Source organism: Buteo buteo, chromosome Z (assembly GCF_964188355.1).
Source record: "Buteo buteo chromosome Z, bButBut1.hap1.1, whole genome shotgun sequence".
Taxonomy (NCBI): domain Eukaryota; kingdom Metazoa; phylum Chordata; class Aves; order Accipitriformes; family Accipitridae; genus Buteo; species Buteo buteo.
Genome location: NC_134204.1, coordinates 48273831 through 48295273, shown reverse-complemented (window position 1 = coordinate 48295273; position 21443 = coordinate 48273831). Strand labels below are relative to the sequence as shown.

Sequence of the window (21443 nt, the reverse complement as noted above, 5' to 3'; positions counted from 1 at the left end):
ATTCCAATAAAGAGATTAAACAAATACACAAAACACTAGGAACTTCCCTATTATTGTGCTGTACAAAAATACAAACAATTTTTGATTCCCAACAGCAAAATAAGCGTTAAAAGATGAACACATTTTGATACAGGATTTTGAGTGGTTCCTAGTATACATAATACATTCTTGCTCAGTTTTGTCATTCATTTAATCCATACTCACATGCAGGGGGTAGTTTATAATGGTAACATACTTGTAAATAAAGTAGATAGAGGATGATGTGCATGTCTTCACTATAACCACTCTGAGTAAATTGCATATATTTATGAGTGCATTACACTGAAAATATAATTACTCCTGTTTTATATTTCTGTATGTATCCACTTTTGACATTTTAATTTTAATTTTAACTGGAGATTTAATCACAGTAACTCCAATGTTATGGAGGCTATGCTTGCACTTATTTTGGTAGTTGTACTTAATGTTAAATTTGGTTCCCTAGGGACTACTCATTTGAATCAGCTGACACAATACTGTTCAGTGGGTGGAAAAAGTAGGTAGAAGCTGTACTTGTTTGACATGCTTTCTGAGCACAGAAAACCAGAGTTACACACAATGCAGTTCTGAAAATGTGGTTTTGATATTCTATTTTCATAGTGAAATCTATCTTATTTCATAGATTGGACACAGATTTAGCTCTAAAACTCCTTTTAGACTAGTCAAAATCTTTAAGTCTTTAAAAGTCTAAAATAAAAAATATTTTTTTAAAAAAATCTCCTAAAGATCTACAAAAATGCAAATCCTCTCTGCAGAACAAGTAAGCTAGTTTCTATTCAGTTTCCCTTTATTTGCAAGATACTTTTACTGAAACAAACACTTCCAATGTTTTGAGGGGGAGCATCAGTTCTAAATTAGAATCTGCAATATGTCACCTCATCAAACATTAACTTTTTTTTTTTCCAAAATTTCTGCATTCCTTACCTAAAAAAAGTTTCCTCAAAAAAACATGTACATTTGTGTGCATGGTGCTCCAAGACAGATAAACAGAAATTGTAGACAGGGGAAAGATGGTGATGTTAGTAAAGGGGGGAGGTGGGGAGAGAGAAGAAAAAAAATCACTAATTTCATTCAGCACAAGGGTGGAATCTCTTCCTGTTGTCTTAGTCCCAGAGCATGGTGTACTGAGAGGGGGTTGCTAAGTCCCACCACATTCCCAGAGAACTGTGGCTTGCTTGCTGAGGTGTGTGTCTCGCGTTTAGTCTCTGAACAGTGTGAGTTCCAGATTGCCTCTCCTCTCTGAGTTTGTACTGCTGTCTCTGAGCTATTTGCTTTGCCCATTAAAGGGAATATTCAACTATAAATTGATTGAATGGAGAGATTGAATTTTCCAGAATTGTCCTGAGTCATTAAATATTTCCATGGGTTCAGGGGAAGAAATTTTAGGGCCAAATGTGGTGTTTATGAAATTTAGAAATTCGGTTCTTACACTAAGTTAACAAAGATTTTAAACAAGCAATTTCGTCTAAGATTGTAAGTACTGGGTATGTGCTCTGAATGCTAGGTTGCGTATTTCCTTTTCTGCAAGTTACATATGTGTAGCATATGCTGCTTTTCCTGAACACTCAGCATGACTTCACATTTTTCTATTTAATTTTTTAAAACTTTTGTCAAGCTGAAAAAGGAAAAAAAAAAGTTAGAATTATTTGAAAATTATACTAAGCTATTTAATATTCCATAATGAGAGACAGGCCATTATAGATACAATATGTCCTCAGCAACATAAAATTGCTGACATGGGCAAAAGCATTAACTTAGACAGCCAGTTAGGTACCCATTTATGTGAAAAAGAGTTTTCTCATGCTTATGTAGACAAGCACAACCATAAAACTGCCCACTTCCCATGAAATTGTTTCAGTCCTGTCAAATAATCACAATATCAATATCAAAGCATACATTTTTGTTCACAGTTGCTTGTATTACCCATAGAGTTATGCAACACTTTTTTTCAGAATTTAATTCTTTACCTTTTCCCCAGCAATGTGTCGATGATAATGAAATGTTTATCAGAAACATTTAGGAGAGCTGTGGCTTTCATTTTACCTTTTCAGGACTAATGATACTGGATTCCTCTCCTACAAGGAGCATCTACCAGTAACTGAGATTGTGATCACAGATACTGACAGACCAAATTCTGAAGCTGCTTACAAACTGGGGCCTTTGCTTTGCCGTGGTGACAGTAAGTAACAACTGCAGAGTTTTGTGAAGCAACAGTGGGTTTTGACAGCAATAAATTTTAAAAGTTGCTTGCTAAACAACCGAAGATACATTTTTTTTGAAAATTTCATCTAGTTGTTTTAGTAATTAGAAAGGAAAAAGACAAAATGCCATGGTCCAATGCAAACCAGGTAGAATTACAAAGATATATCTTTTAATATGGTACACACCAATAGTGAAGACAGAAATAGTTAGTAGTTTTCAAACAGATATTTTGAGTACAAAATCCAGTGGTTTTATGCAATTTGAATTAAGTTTTGAATAAAGCATTAATGAAGGGGACTTCATAACTGGTTACCAAATCTTGGGAGAAACATACCCTTCACTAGATATGCATGATTCCATCACCAAACCTTATGCATATTAACTCCTCTGAGTATTTGTGCAACTAGGAAAACTACACTATGGGAAATTAATCCAGTATATGCGATATCTATAAGTAAAATTTCAATTACACATAAGAATTTAAAATTTAGAAAGTTAAACAGGACTTCAAAACGTAAAGTTTGTACATCCTGAATATCTATGTAGTAACCAGAAATATATAATGTGTGAAGAAATCATTTAATAGTAGTGAGAGAACTGGAGCAAAATTGATACCTTACTGAAGATTTGTTATGACATTTCTGATTTCATTAATTTCAGTCTTCATTGGCAAAAAAACCAGATTTGATCTATGTTCAACAGTAAACTATTGGACAAAATTCTATGGTTGCTGCTGTTTGTAATCAAATGTCAGGAGAAGCAATGGATCATCTTAAATACCTTAACTGAAGAGTTGAATGGGCAGAATTTTGTCTACAGTTGAGCAAGGCATTAAAATATTTAATAAGCTTAATTTCTTTACATCAAATGATACCCTATGAATTTTCATGAACTTCACTATTGTTTCAAATAATTAAAAATTACTATTTTCATTTGTTATGTGATTTTTCTTTCTTCATCCTATGATGTTGTGTTTGTTTTTCAAATTTCTTCAGCCTTTATGAATAAGAAGAAATGAATACCAGTAAATAAGTACTGATCTGTACTTTTAGGCTCACTCAGAAGACTGCATAGATAAATCAATATAAATTAGCATATTTTTATGTCATCTCTGCTTTCATTCCTGTGACTTGTCAGGGTAATTATGCCTGGAAGATTTGTTAACAGATGTGTGTTACAGCAGTGCATTCTAATTTTCTTATGAAAATTTATAAGACATGAAAAAAACCTGTTGGGTGCTTCTTTTTTATTTGTCTGACATCCTACTGTGAGCTGATCATATATGCTATTTAGCAAAGAAATGTTAAGTCATGGGGTTAAGATATAGGATTATGGTGTAATTCAGAGTGGAAAGGACCTAAGGAGGTCTCCTGTTTAGAGCAGGATCAGCTGTGAGTTCAGACCAGGTCTCTCAGGGCTTTGTCAAATTGAAGCTTAAAGCCACCAAGGATGGAGCCCGCACTGCTTCTCTGGGCAGCCTACTCTGCTGCTTGGCTGTCCTCATTGAGAAGTTTTTACTTAGATCCAGCCTGAAGGTCTGTCGTTTCAACTTACACCTTTTGTCTTTGATACTCACACCTTACACCAATACAGAGAGACTGGCTCCATTTTCTTGATGATTTCCCCTTAAGTTTCTGGGGGCTGCTGTTATGTCCTCCACAAAGCTGTCCCTCCTCCAGGCTAAACCAGCCCTGGACCCTCAGCCTGCAGGGCAGGAAAAGTGCTCCAAACCTGAACATCTTGGTGGCCTCCCCCATACTCACTCCTGTTTATCAATGTTTTTCTTGTACTGAAAAGCCTAAAATCGGAGGCAGTATGCTGATGTTGTCTTACAGGTGTTGAATAGAGGGGATAACACCTCACTCAGTTGACTGGCCATGCTAGTACAGCCTATGATGCAGCAGGTCTCCATTGGGGCCAGGGACAATGACACCAGGGACAATGACAGCGATGAAACAAAAGTATTTACAGCTTGTGTAGTAATAATAAGTGGGGAGAATTTCAATTTAACTACTCACCAAGTTCCCAACTACTATTAATTACATAACCTGACCCCAATTATCACAAATCTTAAAACATGGAAGCCAACTAGCTTCCCCGGGTGAATCATTAAAATATACAGACAGTTCTGAAACCCATTGACCTCCACACCTTTATTTGATGTTCAGTTAGTCTGAGTGATTGAATTGCTGCAAAATTTCACACTGATGCTAAATGATCACAGTATTTCTAGAAAAACTGCAATAGTCAACTCTAAAATATGAGGACAGCACAAGAAGTCAGAGTTTGAATGTCACAGAAATATTTTCATAATGTCAGACAACATTATAGAATTTGACTTCAGAAAGAAGCAATTTGGGACAGAAATAATCTCAGTGAAAAGAACTTTCAGAATATAACAGTTAATGGTAATAATACAGCAAAAACCTTGAAAAGGAACATTCACTTCTATTGTTTAATAAAAGCAGAAAATGCAATTTTTCTCAGCCATTTACCTCATAAAGACAATGATAGTAAGAGATGGCATGCTTTTAGGGAGGTAGGGACTAAGATTTGAGAAATCATACAGAGTTGCTGAAGGAAAAATTAATGTAAACTCATAGAGTTTTGACATAAAAATAAAGTGCAAGGTGTTGAGTAAAATATTAATTGTATGATATGCAATAAAAATATGAAGTATCGTATACATTATATATTCTGTATCACATATTTTATATATTATATCTTATATAATGTCTTATCTATATTATACCATTATCATACTACATTATTCTATATATTTTATAGTATAATAATATATAATATAGGACATATATATTATAATATATAATATAGGACATATAATATATATTTTATATATTGTATTGAATTATATTAATATATTTTCTCATGTAACATAATTATATTATATATTACAATAAACTGTTCTATTTTATTCTTTTCTGTTAATCACTACACTGGAAATGACTGAGTGTATAACTAGAATTTTTTGCAATGGTCTTTATGTATCAGCAGTGGTTTTTATAATGAAAGTTTTCTTTAAAGTTCAGTTTTCCAGAAAACACAAAAAGCTATGAGTTGTAGTAGTTTCTGAGTTCTATATGTTAAATTTCACACTAGAAAACTCTAAACTCTGTTGTAAGATCAGCAGTAACATATTAGTAGCACTCTGAAGCTGCAGAAAGGAAGCAGACCATTATTAAGTTTTTTTTTAATCTGAGGTTGCAGACACTCATGAGGGCCTAATTAAATGCACTTTAATGACATTTATTTTCTTCTGCACCTTTGGACAGGTGGAAAACATAAAAAAGGTCTAGTAGCAAATACCCATTTCTCAGAGGTGCTGTCAAACAAGGAAAAATAGATATTCTTGCATTCATAAGTGTGATTTGAGTAGTCCAGAGAGATTATTGCCTATTTCTGCTTCTGTCACTCTCTAAAACTAAATTATACAATTCTATTTCATAGAGGATATCCTTTCATTAAACAAGTTTTTTGTTCTTTCTGACAGACCAAGTTCTTCAGAATAACTTGCTTACATACCATATAAAAACATGGGGGAGAAAGTTTACTTGTATTTGTGATACACTTAGTACTTCATTAAATGATTCAAAACCAAAAAAATCATAAATTCTAATTGCATCAATAATCTATTCCTTGCAGGACATCTACTTAGAGATAAAAATAATTATTAATGTCCACAGCAAAATAAAGTAGACCCATAAATAGTTTGTTGAATTGAATTGTCATAAACCATGCACTCCCTTGACTAAGTTTCCACATCAGCGTTACTTCATTAGGTACTTTTAAGAAGTCATGTATCATAACCCAAATGCAGTATGGCAGAAGTTGCCTATTCTTCATTACATAATTTTTAATTTCACTCTTTTATTTAGCATTGCATTACTGTACCTGGTTTCTTTATGTTAGGTTTAATGGATTGACTCTCTTCAATGAAGTGTGTTACTTATAGAAAACCAAACCATATTTACTAGAACGAAGCAGGAAAGAGTAACCTAATATAAGAAAAATAATAGCAAAAGCAATACCAGTATACTTCTTTTTATGCATAAAGTTCCATTCAGATATTAGTGATTTTTCTCAGCATTTGTGACGGAGTTAGCTGTATTTCTAAGATGTCAAAGTGCAATTAAAGTAGTAATGATATTCTAGAAGAATATGACCATTTAGAGAAATTAGGCCATAGGATTTGGTGACACTCAGCTCTATACATATGAGTAGCACTCACCCGTTTCTGTCACCTTTAAAATATATTACTGATTCATTTCTCTATTACCTTTTCTGCTGTACACTATGTCTAATAAATTGTATGCCAGCACTGCCTGTATCAAATTGAAAAACATATCTAAATATAATGAAAGTTAAGATTCAAATTAACCTATATCAGCTCAGTAGGGTAACAGGAAAGATTTTGAAGTATATGAGGACAAAAGAAACCTTTGGGCCATTAATAGATAGAAATACTATGGTTTTCAAAAAAAAAGAAAAAGGCATCTCCATTATTTTTGTCATTATTCAAGAAAAAGCCAGATGTTGATTAAATTCTAATAGAGTCAGTTAGTATGGGTAGTTCTTAGTATTAGAACATATAGAACATCCAGAGCACTGAAAGAACATTAATGTCCCAAAATTATGTGTACTAAGTGGGTAATTATAATCTGTCAGCATCAGACTGACTCTTGGCCCCAAAATAAAATTAATTATATTGATCTTAATTGAATAAAACATAATATAAGGATAGTGCAATGCAATGTAAAGATGATATATCATTCAGCATGAGTTCATATAAAGTAAATTTGGCCAAAATTTTGAGGGACTTCAGTACTGGCAAAGCAATACTGGTGAGGTGAGATAATTGGAATCTAGCAAGGTATTTGAAGGAGTGTCACACAGTTGGTTGAATGAAAAAAAAAAAGGGGGGGAAACATACAGATTCAACTGCAAAATGATAGTACAAGCAGATAAATGCTAGCAGATAGTCCATTCAACATTATTTCCTAGTTTGACATTTAAACCAAAAAAAACCTAGTGTGAGGTTTGGATGTAATAATCTTAGAGACCAACTGTATTAACTGATCACAAGTGATACTTTCATTAAATCAGCACAACAAATTTCTAATTTTAGCCAAAAAAAATCTGTTTCACAAATCTGGGGTAGCCTTACAATTCAGGGCATGTCTTTGACTGTTAATAATAGAATTATCTGTATACTGAGTGTTCACTTCTTCCTTTTATTTATGTTTACAATATTAATTTATTTTGTCCTAACCTTAGTCTAATTAACATTATTTTGATCCTCTTTTCTGCTTCCTGCATAATCAAGAAGTTTAATACAACTCTGGTTATAGTTTCACACTGTATAAAAAGGAATTAAGGTTAAAGGATTGCATTAAAGAAGTTAAGAAATACATTTTTTAGTGAAAGGCTCTTAAGCTTAATCTCCTTACTTAACTCAGGCAAAATCTGAGGTGATATGCTCAACTTAAACAGAGTTTCATAGAGTAAGACTTTCAGATAATGTTCTTGTAAGCAGGATTGAAAATCAGGAAAAGATCCAGTGGTTGGCATTTGAAGCTAGGTCAATGGACTGAGTGTGTGTGCCTACATACATATATATATATAAATTAACAGTAAGCAGTAAGAGCATTTATGAATTTTCCATAAACGGACAATTTTTAGTTGAATTGATTGAATATTTTTCCTAGAATAAATGTTCTTTTTCAAACAATAATTGATTCAGGGAATTAATATAGTCTGGCATATCAGAGATCAAACTATGTGATCGCAGTTTTCTGTCTGGTCTTTTAATCTACGAATCTTATAAAAAGCTGCAACGTAGCAGAGCTGGAATTAGTAGTGCAGCTGAACTCTACAAATTCTCAGAGGCAAACAGATGCCAGCTGGTCAGACTTCATAACATTAGGAGGATAGCTTTATAAGAAGCAATTTGCACACTTCCCAGTAATTTTGGCCTCCTCTCTGCTGTGCTGGATGAAGATAAAATTCTACATGTAGCAAAACCGACAGAAATATTGGGCAAACAGGGAAAGAAATAGATGTGACTAAAACATGTAATAGGTAGTGATGATTTTCCTGCTTGGTTTTGCACAGGAATAAAGCAAAGCAATGCCCCTCACACACACACATGCACACCAAATCAAAACAAACAAAACAAAACAGAAATACTAAAGAAAACAATACCAAGCCCAAAGAAAACAAACAAACCAACAAAACTATTAGGATACAAATAATAGATGGTCACATAATTTAAAGATCAGTTTAAGAGGCCAGATAGGGAGGAGCAGTCCAAAGACAACAAGCAAAATCCTGATCATCTACCGGTAGTTTAACTAAGATCAGATAACCCAGTAGTGTAGATCAGACAGGCTAATAGGATCTACATTTTACAATAAACAAGCTTTCTACAATATTGATGTTCTACATTACTACTACTGTGCATTTATAATCCGATTACAGTGACATTCCAGTGGAATTCAAAGATCGTCTCGGTGTGCGAGAGACCAGAAGATGGCTCTTACAGAGAAGAGCACTCTCTGCTGGAAGCTCTCTTGGTACCTTTTAAGTGTTTCACAAAATCCCTCTAAAAGGGATAATATGGGAAAGATGGAAAGTACATTAAATTTGTCTTCGTAAAGACTACAGCTGCTTTAGGGACACAGCTAGCACCTCCAGATTAATAGCAGTGTGCCTTAGCTATGTCAATCCATAAGAGATGGGTAGTATTTTGTGTGCCATGTCAATCAGAGATTTGTTCTGTTTGGGGGAGAGGAAAGAGTAGTCAAAAAAATATGTATAGAAAATATTGTTCAGCAACATAAGATCTTTATTTTCTCTGCCTCAGCACTCACTATCCCTGCTGGAATTTCACACTGAAAGAATGAATAATGCAACACTTAGAGATATCAAGAAGAACTGATACAAATAACAAACAGATTTCAGTTTTGATTAAAAACTTGGAGTGCTACTATTTGCAATTGCACAATTGTTTTGAGAATCACTTTTGTTATCCTTGCAACATTAAAATGGTAAATTTATCTGTTTTGTTCTTACTTGCCCCTTTTACACTTTACAATTTCCAGTTGGTAAGACTAGTTGATATATGCCAAAAACTAAAGTAATTTTTGCAATCTAAATATGGTGCTGTTTTATTTATAACAAACAGGACCTTCTTTTTTTTACTCATTGAAGACTGCAGTCTTACTACTCAGATAAAATCTTGAATATTATTGATTGCCTAACTACATGGTGTTTGGCAGTTCCAGAAAACTAAATAGGAGACTGTGAGCCAGATGATAGTGTAAAATGAAGAAAGTCTTTTCCCACCCTGATTTACAATAGTATAAGCTATTTTGTTACATACTTTTGCTAGATCTATATTTAACCAGCTTTATTGATACAGTAGCTTAACATCCATAAATCACACCATTTTCAGAGCTGAGAAAGGGAACACCTAGATAAGAGAAGACAGGAAATTAAGAGAGGAAGAATAAAACTTCCTATCCTTGCCCTCCCCCAAGGACTCCATTCTGATTTACAAAGATCATTCAAATGCTTCATTGAAGCTAACTGTATCATTACTCTACTGGACTGTTACTGCTGCTATTGTCTCTCTTCTAATTACTAGCAATGTTTTACCAATTTTGTATAAATTACTAGCATTAAACTTCCTATTGTGTTTGAATTACTAGTAACAGCCAGCCCATTGTTTTTTAAATAGCTGTTATATACTTGAGTCATAACTGTGGTGAAGTTTGCTCTGTGGGAGCCATGACCTGAAACAGTTGAGGAACACAGGCTTAAAATTGATCCCAATATGTAAGGCCACTGCCTTCGGCTGATGACACTTTGCACAGGATAACTCCGAGAAGCCCATCAAACAGTACAGGAGACCGAAGTGCAAAGCTATGCTTTCCTCTCTGAGCCTAAGCCATCTGTTCACAGCTCTGCCCTACCAAGTAAAAGTTGTCCTGGTGGCTGCTCTAACTTGAGATGGCTGGCAGTAGTCCCAAATGGCAAGTGTCACAGCAAGCAATTGCCAGAATATGTATGAATGTCCTGCTATGCTGTTTTTCTAGGTGTAGGATCCAAACCCTGATTAAAACTCTGCTAAAAAGTCAGGAGGAATGAGTGAACAGACTTTGATTTTACTTCACTGGGCTGTGGACCAGGCCTCTGTACACTCTGTGCATCATGGAGTTTGATTTTGCAGTAAAGAAATTTGCAATTTTTATTTTTTTTTTAAATCCCTCTTCCCCTAAAACCAGAGAGTGCCTGGAGCAAAAATCATGGTTTTGCATAGTATTTAGACCCAGATCACAGCATTATCAGGAGAATGTGCAATGGCCTTGTTCACTTACATAGGAAGGTATTGAATGCTTCATTTGATTTAGAAAACAATACAGCTTAATAAAGTAATACAGCTACATCTCTAATAATTCAGCAATAATAACAAGGTACTTCTAGTTGAAGTAGGGTACCTACTTTAAGTACCATAAATGCAGATTATGTTCTTATTAGAAGAGGGTGTTATTAGAGATTTTACATAAGCTTTTTAACAATCAAGAACAAAAATCTAACAAATTATGATTACATGCCAGCTGAGAGAAAAATCAAACCAGCAAAATATCTGTTTGATCTTATAACCTTTTTTTGAGTAAAACTGACTTACATTGGATTTATCATGCAAGTAAGAATGCACGTGAATTTCTAAACTGCAGTCAACTAAAGAAGATATCTTAATAATTAATTTTTTTTTTAATTCCTTCCACAGTAATTACTAGGAGCGGTATCCTACCTTCTTTGTGATATCTGGTAAAACTTCACTGGACTACAACAATAACAAGACTCTTTTCCTTATTATGTGAGAAATAGATATAACTGTCATAGTTATAGTTTATACTAGCTAATGGAGGTATATTACTTCATTCAAAGCTGCTATGTTTGTTTACTTCATAAAAGGATATATCAGGCTCTAACTTGACTCTCTAGCTGAGATGCCAGGCATTTTATTTCCCATTAACTGTCTTTTTGCTGTCTGAACTGAGCACCTTAATTACTCTTACTGAATCATTTTTCTGTGTCCCCAGGAACCCCCACTTTTCGTTTTATAGACTTAAAGTGGGAGGCTTCTATGGAAGTTAGACTCTCTGAATATTGCAACCCATTCCTAGACCTGGACATTTTCCTTTGTTTAATTGATTATAAAACTTATACTAGCAATATTAGATAACACTGTATCTATCATTTAATCTTTCACTTTGACAACCAGGAACATTTTGGAATTCAGCATCCTTCAACACAGAGACATCCTACCTGCATTTCCCTACCTTCCATGGAGAGCTCAGTGCAGATGTCTCGTTTTTCTTTAAAACTACTGCTTCCTCAGGAGTTTTTTTAGAAAACCTGGGAATTCAAGACTTCATAAGGATAGAGTTATACTGTAAGTAACATGAGTGATGGTTTATTATTATTATTATTATTATTATTATTGCTTTCAGTTGGACTGAATTAGAATTAACTTTAAGGAGAATATTTTAAAACTGTTGTGTAGTTTTATTACTGTTACTACTGAGCTTTATTACTGTTACTATGGCTATTGGAGCTTTACCATTCCCCCTAAAATCCCAGCACTAAGACTGTACAAATATCCATTCAAAGATAATTTCTGCCTGTCCTGGTTTCAGCTGGGATAGAGTTAACTGTCTTCCTAGTAGCTGGTACAGTGCTATGTTTTGAGTTCAGTTTGCGAAGAATGTTGATAACACTGATGTTTTCAGTTGTTGCTCAGTAGTGATTAGACTATAGTCAAGGATTTTTCAGATTCTCATGCCCAGCCAGGGCACAAGAAGTTGGCACAGGACACAGCCAGGGCACCTGACCCAAACTGGCCAACAGTGTATTCCATACCATGGGACGTCCCATCTAGTTTAGGAACTGGGAAAGGGGGGCAGGGAATCGCCGCTCGGGGACTGGCTGGGTGTCGGTCGGCGGGTGGTGAGCAATTGCCCTGCGCATCATTTGTACATTCCAATCCTTTTATTACTACTGTTGTCATTTTATTAGTGTTATCATTATCATTATTAGTTTCTTCTTTTCTGTTCTATTAAACCATTCTTATCTCAACCCATGAGTTTTACTTCTTTTCCTGATTTTCTCCCCCATCCCACTGGATGGGGGGGAGTGAGTGAGTGGCTACGTGGTGCTTAGTTGCTGGCTGGGGTTAAACCACAACACTGCCTCAGGGAGTTCTTAATCTAAGAGCACAGCACTCAGCCCCTGACTGCTCAGACTGTTCCTACTTCCCTTGTTCACTGCATCCCTGTCACCAAATTCTCTCCCTCCAGATTTTAAGGCCAGGCAGTACATGTGGCTGCTGGGAGATTCATTCAGTCACATGTGACTCAGTCCTTCTGTGGCACAGTATCCTAGCTTAGTCACACTTTCTCATCATTATTTTATTTATTTATTTATTTTAATTTTAGGTACACAAATCTTTGAACTTTTACACATGAATAAGTTTTTGTTGCACAAGAGAAGATGAAATCTCATTAAATTCAGTAAGATGACCCACGTAGGATGAAAGTCTTATCTTAATGTATTAGTCTTATATGGTTCATTATTAAAAGGGAGAATATTTAAAAGGATGAAGTATTGTTTCAAAAGACTTTTGGATACATTTGAAATGAGTGGCAGGTTGACCCTGGCTGGAGGTCAGGTGCCCCCCAAAGCTGACCTGTCACTTCCCCCCCACCTCAGCTGGACAGGTGAGAGAAAATATAACAAGAGGCTTGTGTGTTGAGGTAAGGACAGGGAGAGATCACTCACCAATTACTGTCATGGGCAAAACAGACTCAAGTTAGGAGAAATTAATTTATTGCCAATCAACCAGAGTAGAGTAATGAGAAATAAAACCAAATCTTAAAACAACTTCCCCCCACCACCCCCTCCTTTCCAGGCACAGCTTCACTCCCAGACTCTCTACCTCCTCTCCCACAGTGGCGCAAGGGGACAAGGAATGGGGTTTGGGGTCAGTTCATCATACATTGTCTCTGCTGCTCCTTCCTCCTCAGGGGAAGGACTCCTCACACTCTTCCCTTGCTCCAGCATGGGGTCCCTCCTACTGGACACAGTCCTTCATGAACTTCTCCAATGTAAGTCTTTCCCAGGGACTGCAGTTCTTCACAAACTGCTCCAGCATGGGTCCCTTCCATGGCATGAGTCCTTCAGGAGCACACTGCTCCAGTGTGGATCCCCCGCAGGGTCACAAGTCCTGCCAGAAAACCTGCTCCGTGGGCTCCTCTCTCCACAGGTCCAAAGGTCCTGCTAGGAACCTATTCCAGTGTGGGCTTCCCAAGGGGTCACAGCCTCCTTCAGGCACCCACCTGCTCCGGCGTGGGGTCCTCCACGGGCTGCAGGTGGAGATCTGCTCCACCGTGGACCTCCCTGGGCTACAGGGGGACAGCCTGCCTCATCGTGGTCTTCACCATGGGCTGCAGGTGGAATCTCTGCTCCATTGCCTGAAACACCTCCTCCCCCTCCTTCTTCACTGACCTTGGTGTCTGCAGAGTGGTTTCTCTCACATCTTCTCACTCCTCTCTCCGGCTGCAGTTCCCTCCAGCAGTTTTTCTTTCCCCTTCTTAAATCTGTTATCCCAGAGGCACTACCGGTCGCTGATGGGCTCGGCCTTGGCCAGCAGGGGGTCCATCTTGGAGCCGGCTGGCATTGGTTGTATTGGACATGGGGGAAGCTTCTAGCAGCTTCTCACAGAAGCCACCCCTGTACCCTTCCCCCACTACCAAACCCTTGCCACACAAACCCAATACAAAGTGGCACATCAGTTAAAAAGTCTTACACTTGACAGGTGCCTTTGAGAGCTTTTTTAAACTCTTTTTACCTTGGGATTAAATAGTTCCTCATTTTTTTCCAAATCCATTGTGTTGTCACACTCAAGTATTTTCCAGTGAAGTGTACAAATAAATATATAAATAAAATATATATCATATAATGCAAAATATTACTATAGAAACTTTAATGCATCTTTAGGAAAACACCTACTGTGTTCTTCTGTAGGCAGTTTAATTGTAGAATATTATGTAATGCTTAACCAGTTTGGTTTGCGTTATCTCAAATTGTAGTGCTGTATTTGAAAGACACCCTGTTTTCAACACCGTATTTGCTATGGTTATCAAGAGTATGAACTGCCTGCTATTAAAGTTCTGTGAACAGGTGAAAACACAGTAGCATTATAACCTCAGTGTCGTGCAATACAGAAAATACACTGGGTCATCACTTCAGTGGAGAATCTCTGAAGCAATGATGATATTCTTGTGTGATAAATGATTTTCCATTTTCAAAATGAACAGTTAATTCATAGAAACGTTAAAGAAATGCTTCTGAGAACTAAATTTATTCAGACAGTTAGCAGAAGACCCTAACTCTTTCTTCAGAATAATAATTTACAGTCAAACTCATGTCACTTGTCCCATTCATTCATAAGCATCCAAACAACTGTATACTTATGGTTTTTATATGACTTCTGACTAGTGAAGCGTGAGAGAAAGTAAAGGGTTGAATTGGTCTGTATTTCCAGCATTTAAAAAAACAAAGTTTATCTCATTATTTTGTAGTATGTAGAGAAATTTCTTCACTTCCAGAAATTTCCTAATTTGTTGAATAGACAGTCGTATTCTTTCTGTATGTCATAGGTAGATTTCTTTATAGTGGAGTCAGAATTGTGTGTTTACACCGAGGGTAATACCAGTCAGAAATGAACAATATACATTTCCATCACAAGTACTTTTCTCTCTCTCTCTCTCTCATTAATCACCTTGAACATTTACTATTGTGTAGGAACATTTAGATTTCATCATCGTATACTCTTTTATAATAGAAGTGAATGTAAATCACCAACCTACACTTGATATTTTATTAATAGTTCCACATAAATCAATGTCTTTATTCTATTTGTGTAATAATAAATAATAATGAAAATGTGAGGTGTCAGTGTTTAAGATGAGGATGTGTTAGAAATGATTTAAAACTCATTATATTACTAACATTTGGCATTCCATACTTGCGAACACAATGATTTTTCTTGCATTTTATTGATTGTTCTCAAACTTTATATCTAATTATTTTATTTATGATATAATGATCTTTAGACCTTTAAGTCTAACTTTGCCAAAACAAAAGCATCAAATCAAGACCCTTAACAGGAAATGTGAAGTTTAGTGCTGTTTGTTTGGTTTTATGAAGTTATAAACACTGTGGTGCATCTGTGTATAATATGCTAGAAAACTATTCAAAAAAAGAGGTGTGCATCCTAATTGTATTTTAAAACACAGAGGAAGTGAGACATCTTGAAGAAGATATTTGATCCAAATTTTTTTTTTTACAGAACTATAAAAAACTCAAGTCTTTAAATTTTTGTCTGAGTTCCTGTAATCTTTCTGCAGAAGCAGTGGTTGAAAGCAACAAGGCTGATTCAACTCTGAATAGTACACTCTATTAAATACTAATATGACCACAGGTTATATCTTCTAGCTGAAAGTCTGAATAACTATTTTATACCATCCGAGTGCCCACTGAAGGATTATTTCTTATTTAAAAACAATAGGTTAAACAGAAATTTAAAGTAGGGTTGGGAACTCTATGGTGTATTAATTTGGAGGGTCTTCTGCAGTTGCTTTGGAAATAGTTCTGAAGAATACAATATGTAGCTGCCATTGGCCTTTGCCCAAATTCACAACTTCTTATCTAGGCTGAGTGGAATTCAGTTGTTTCATCTATGGAAAGCACTTGGGTTTTGTGTTCTGTAGTATATTAATTGGTAATCACTTTCTGCTTCTTCATGTGGTGCTTAGCCTTGGTACTCTGAATGGTTCTCAATGACTGTGCCTTCTGTTAGTCATTTTAGCTATGGCTAGCCACTGCACACTCGTCAGGATTACCATCAACTTCATCTTCCACTCCACTTTGCCAATCTATAGCTGTGCTCTGCCTATGAGTGCACTAGGGCCGCAAGAGTCCCTGCAATGTTTGGAAAATTTTTTGAGTAACACCAAGGTAGGTAGGGCCCACAAAGTATTTTTGCACCACAAGATAAATCCTGGAAGTACCCTGCCCTGCTACCTAAGAAATCACCAAAGTGCTCTTTGCCTTGGTCCTTTGTCACAAAAGGACACATTTTAGAACTCAGTCAGCATCTCTCCACATTCTGTGGCATACCTTCCACAGGTGGTTTGACCACCGTGTTTATAAATGCCAAATTTCTTCCGAATTTGTAGTGTAGTTTGGTTTAGCATAATTATTTAATTTATTATAGAATGTTAATGAATTATATTTTTCACTTTTTCTGACATATTCTGGTCAGTCTTCAGACACTCCAACAGATGACAATATGGTTATCCTTGCTATCTGACCATTGATGTCTGGAACTTCTCCTGTTCCCTTTTTTCAAGATTATATTACTTTTTTAGGGGTACTAACATAATTAATTATTTCACTGGTTATTTCAAAATCTTTATTATGTGTTTTCTTGCCTTTAAAATCTAAACAGCAACATTAATTATCAGATCTGTCATTCTGCTATGCTGTTTAGTAGGCACATTAAGTGAGTTCAAAGCAGAATTTATGTCTTCAGACTTCACTCCAACAGTATCCAGAGGATTACAGAGACCTCCCTACAGAAGGTAACATTCAGCAGAAATTCTCTTTACTCAGTCACATGGAGTTTCTGTTGCTTTTGTTCTCTTACTGTGTGGTTGTTTGGGTTTTTTTCTTTTACCCCTCAGTAAGAGGAGACTGAGCTCTCAACCTTGTCCAAATGAAACAGATTTATCCTAAAATTTATTTTACTGAGGAACTGGTTTTAGACATCAATTATTTCTTATTATTGTATAAAACACTTGATTTTTAAGCTGAAGAGATCATTTATTACAAAATGCATTCTGCATAACTGCATGTTACGCCTTGTTTTATTTGGAAAGTCAAATGCTTTGTGTATTTGTCATTTTTTTTCTCTCTCAGGTTCAACTGTTATAGAAAAGTACTTTATAACAACCAGATTCAGGGCTTAAGGGATTGTAAGCATGTAGCATTACTCAGTCTAAAGGTTGGCCAAAGTGGATCTAAATTACATAAAAAGTCTAATGTATCCTTAAAAAGTTCAATAAATCCATCTTTGAAAATGTTTGAAGCTGATTTATTTCCCTTGACCACTTATGATTGTTTTGCTTTTCTGTCAGAGTCCAATGACATAAATGGGAACCTTTCTCTTGGGTTCATGGAATCTTCTCAGACCTCTAGTCCTTTAATCAAATCCTTAATAATTCATAATGCTGGTAATCCCTTGTTTTGGGATTAATTATTTTCATATGTTATTGTCCTTGAATATGTGAAAGAAACAGTTTCAGAGAGAATATTCATAATTTTCAGATCTTGAATTTCTGGTGTATTCCTCGTCTTATTATTTTGACTTGCAAAGATTCAGTTATGATTTTCTAACCAAACTATAAAACCATATAATGTGAAAGTTTAGGGGATGACTCAATTAAATTCACCATAAACATAGTCTTATAAACTACATCAAAATTTGCCCTCTGATATTTGTAGAGATTATGTGAATAAATAACAAAAGTAAATAGACAGTAGAAGATGTTGATAGGATTATAGTGGTGATAATTTAAATATAATTAACAATGGTAATCAATTAGCGTGTAAACAAGAGATGCTTTTTATCCAAACTGAAAAATAATGAAGCTAGCACATTTCACTGTTTCTTGACTACTGTGCTCTCTAGGGGTCCACAAACAGTTTGATTTCCATGCTGTCGACAAATCATTGTTCTCACTGTCACTAAGTGTGAAGAATGAACTTTGGGGATAGGCCTTCTGAAATAAACTTTTCCACTAAAACAATCGGTCTTATCCCATTAAATGGTAGGCTAGACATTAAAGTAACTTGTTCTGCCACTTAATGAGTTTGTGGTCCATTTAACTATGAAATAATTTAAATGTCCTTTATTACTGTCTTCTTTGTAGCTCCATCTGAAGTAATTTTTTCATTTGATGTTGGAAATGGACCTAGAGAAGTTACAGTGCAATCACTTACTTCCTTAAATGACAACCAGTGGCATTACGTGAAGGCTGAACGAAACATCAAAGAGGCATCCTTACAAGTAGATCAGCTTCCTCAAAGGTCTCACAGTGCTCCACCTGATGGGCATATTCGCCTACAGCTCAACAGCCAGCTTTTTGTAGGTAGGCACTCATTTAACAGAATCTTTCCTAGTTATCATCATGAAATTATGAAAAGGAAGGAAAAAAAAAAGGGGGGGGTGTGAAGATAGCAACTGGGTCTTTTGAAAACAGTTTGTATGATGGTATGAGAGCCTTTGTGAAAAATCCATGGAGATGTAGCTCTATTTTGAGATCACAAATTCAGTGCTTTGCCCTATAGTTACTGCTGGACAGGATTTCAAGCAAAGTTTTCTTCTTTTGAAGTTTGTTTGAAGAACAACCAAAGGATCTTCATTTGCACCATTTTTTTGAGAGGTTGTCATCTGCTGAAAGAAGATATATTATTTTTGTAATTTCAAGGAAATTTTGTTGTCTACCTTCATCCACAACTTCTCAGGTTGCCCAGAAAAGTTGTGAATGCCCCATCATTGGAGTGTATAAGGTCAGGTTGGACAAGGCTTTGAACAACCTGATCTAATGAAAGATGCCCCTGCCCATGGCAGCAGGGTTGAACTAGATGATCTTTAAAGGTCCCTTCCAACCCAAACCATTCTGCCATTCTATGAATCTGTGATCTACTCCTCTGCCCTTTGCACACTTTTTTCATTTAATGAAATAGTCAGACTGTGTTTACTTAGAATGGGAAACAAGAGAAAGGTACTATTCTTTGATTTCACACAACCAGGAAAAATCCAGATCTATGGTTGTTTCTGTCTAAACCATGAAAGCTTCAAAGGAAGATATTTACCTGAAAATTTTCACCTTTGTACTTTAGCAAATATGACATTAATGTGTTTACATAAAACTCTGGGAAAGCAGAAAAAGAATAACAAAAAATTAAGTTTATTTAGCTGTTTCATAGATCTACGTAGAGCTATGTGTTATGTACATGGTAGTGTCCTTACTGTAATATTGCCATATTACAAATTTATAAGTTTCTGCTGTATATGTATGGAATACAGTATAAGAGCACATAAGGTCTGCCCTACTTTTAAACAGATCTTTATCTAGAACTGCTATGAGACACATTGTACTAAATGAATATGTGTTTTATTGGTTGTGTGTTGGGGAGGATTGCAGTTAAATGAAATACTGTTCTGAAACTGTAGCTACAGAAACTGAATCCTTAGGAAAATACTAAATGGAGAGGGAACCCTTGTATGCTGGGATCAGAATTCCGACCTGTGCCTCAAAAAGCATCAAGGGTAGAAGTTGGACACTACAGCAAACATTGAAGAATTTTATATTTTGATTAAAACCATGGAGGAGGATTCTATAACAAAGAAGATATCCAAGATATTAGCTATAGTGGAGTTAGGAGAAGTGTTAAAATTAGTTTATATTCACAGTAATGGACTAGAACTATTAATGGAAGGACTAGGAGACTTCTGTTTACTATACTATAATAAAGTATATTGCTGTCTTCTGACGACTTACCATGTAACTGCTATTATATGAACAGTTGAAATTAGATCAGTTTGAATTTGCAAGGTCTGATCTGTGAAGTAAGACTAAGAAATAGTCTAATTCTACTGGGGTTTATGGTAATATCAAGTCTAAATTGTTTTCTAATGATTTTGACAATTAATTGATCTTTAGTTCTTCAAACGCTTCTCCCCAAAAAATATAATACTGTACTAACCCGTATTGACAGCTGCACTTGCAGGCATTTTTTTAATGAATGAATTGGCCATTGAATAGAGTGTGGGGGGTTGTCAAACAATTTGACAAATTCTAGCAAATTTATATACATCCATCTCCTGTATAGAGCTGACAATTTAAAAACTGTTTTGACTTACTTACAAGCAAGCTGTCTAGCTTGTTTTCTCTGGATAATGTTCAGGTGAATACTTGTATTAGAAGAGTGATTCTGTTGTTTTGCTTCTGGTGTTGTGGAGTTTTTTTCTCTCTGAAAATTCTTCAAGATCTTGGGAGTAAAATGAAATAACATTCACTATAATAGTGTGTACTTTGAAGTCCCTTATGAGTTTCTTCAATTAATTTGAAATAATTTGGAGCAGAACTGATAAAAATGGCATTTTTTAAATTTTATTCAGTCAAAACAGTGTTTCTGAGGTGTGACATGACAAATGACAGTGATTAATTTGAATAATTTGTGTCATGTATTTCCTAAATATAATTTGTGAGGGTTTTCTATAACTACAGAAAGATTTTTTTGGGTTCTCAGTTTCTGCAACTGCAATACTGTCATGTGGATATGTATGGTGTCTAGTTTATTTAGCATTTGAATTAAACCAGTCTTTTCAATAATGAAACTTGTTATAAATTCCAACTATCTATAAGATATTTTTGTCTCTTCAATTAAATATGTTTTTCTTCAGTGGAGGGAGTAATGAGACTTACTGTTTGACTGCTTCCAGTGACTCCACTGGTACAGGCTCAGGCTTGTCTGCTCAAGCCAGTGAAAGGATCTAGAGAAAAATTAAACATACAGTGTCCTAAAAATGACATTAACAGAGGCATTCTTTACTTAAATGTCATCTTGTATACCTAGTACCTTCCATAGTCACCCATCAGTCAGTTACTAACATCCTAGGCCTATGATTTCTTCAGGCTAAAACACTCTTTCTTTACTTCTTAGATGTGTATACTCCGGTTTTCCAAAGAAGCCAGAACAACTAAAGCCTAAAGCTGCCATCAAAATGCTCATTTTAACAGAGATAACATAAAATCATCGTGTTGTTACGTATGTTAAAAATAAACAGTGAAAACAAAGGAAGCAATACTTGTTGTTAGCCTTAGGATTGTCCTGTATTTCTATCACATATGCTTGGTAGTCAGGTATCTCTTGACTAATATTCCTCTGTAGTGAGGGGGATAAATCTTCCTATTACTCAAGAATGAACACAGCTTCCAATATGGGACAAAGTATGTCATGCTGGACACCAAGTCTGTGTTATC

The 21443-nt window shown here is 35.5% G+C and overlaps 1 protein-coding gene across 1 annotated transcript in view; it reads left to right on the top strand.

Annotated features, from left to right (window-relative positions):
- The window catches only part of CNTNAP4 (contactin associated protein family member 4), a 250869-nt gene that overhangs the window by 210681 nt on the left and 18745 nt on the right, over positions 1–21443 (top strand). Inside the window, exons 15-17 of the mRNA XM_075019693.1 lie at positions 2091–2218; positions 11552–11722; positions 18324–18542. Coding sequence (XP_074875794.1) covers positions 2091–2218; positions 11552–11722; positions 18324–18542 — 518 coding nt within the window. The remainder of the gene's footprint in view (positions 1–2090; positions 2219–11551; positions 11723–18323; positions 18543–21443) is intronic.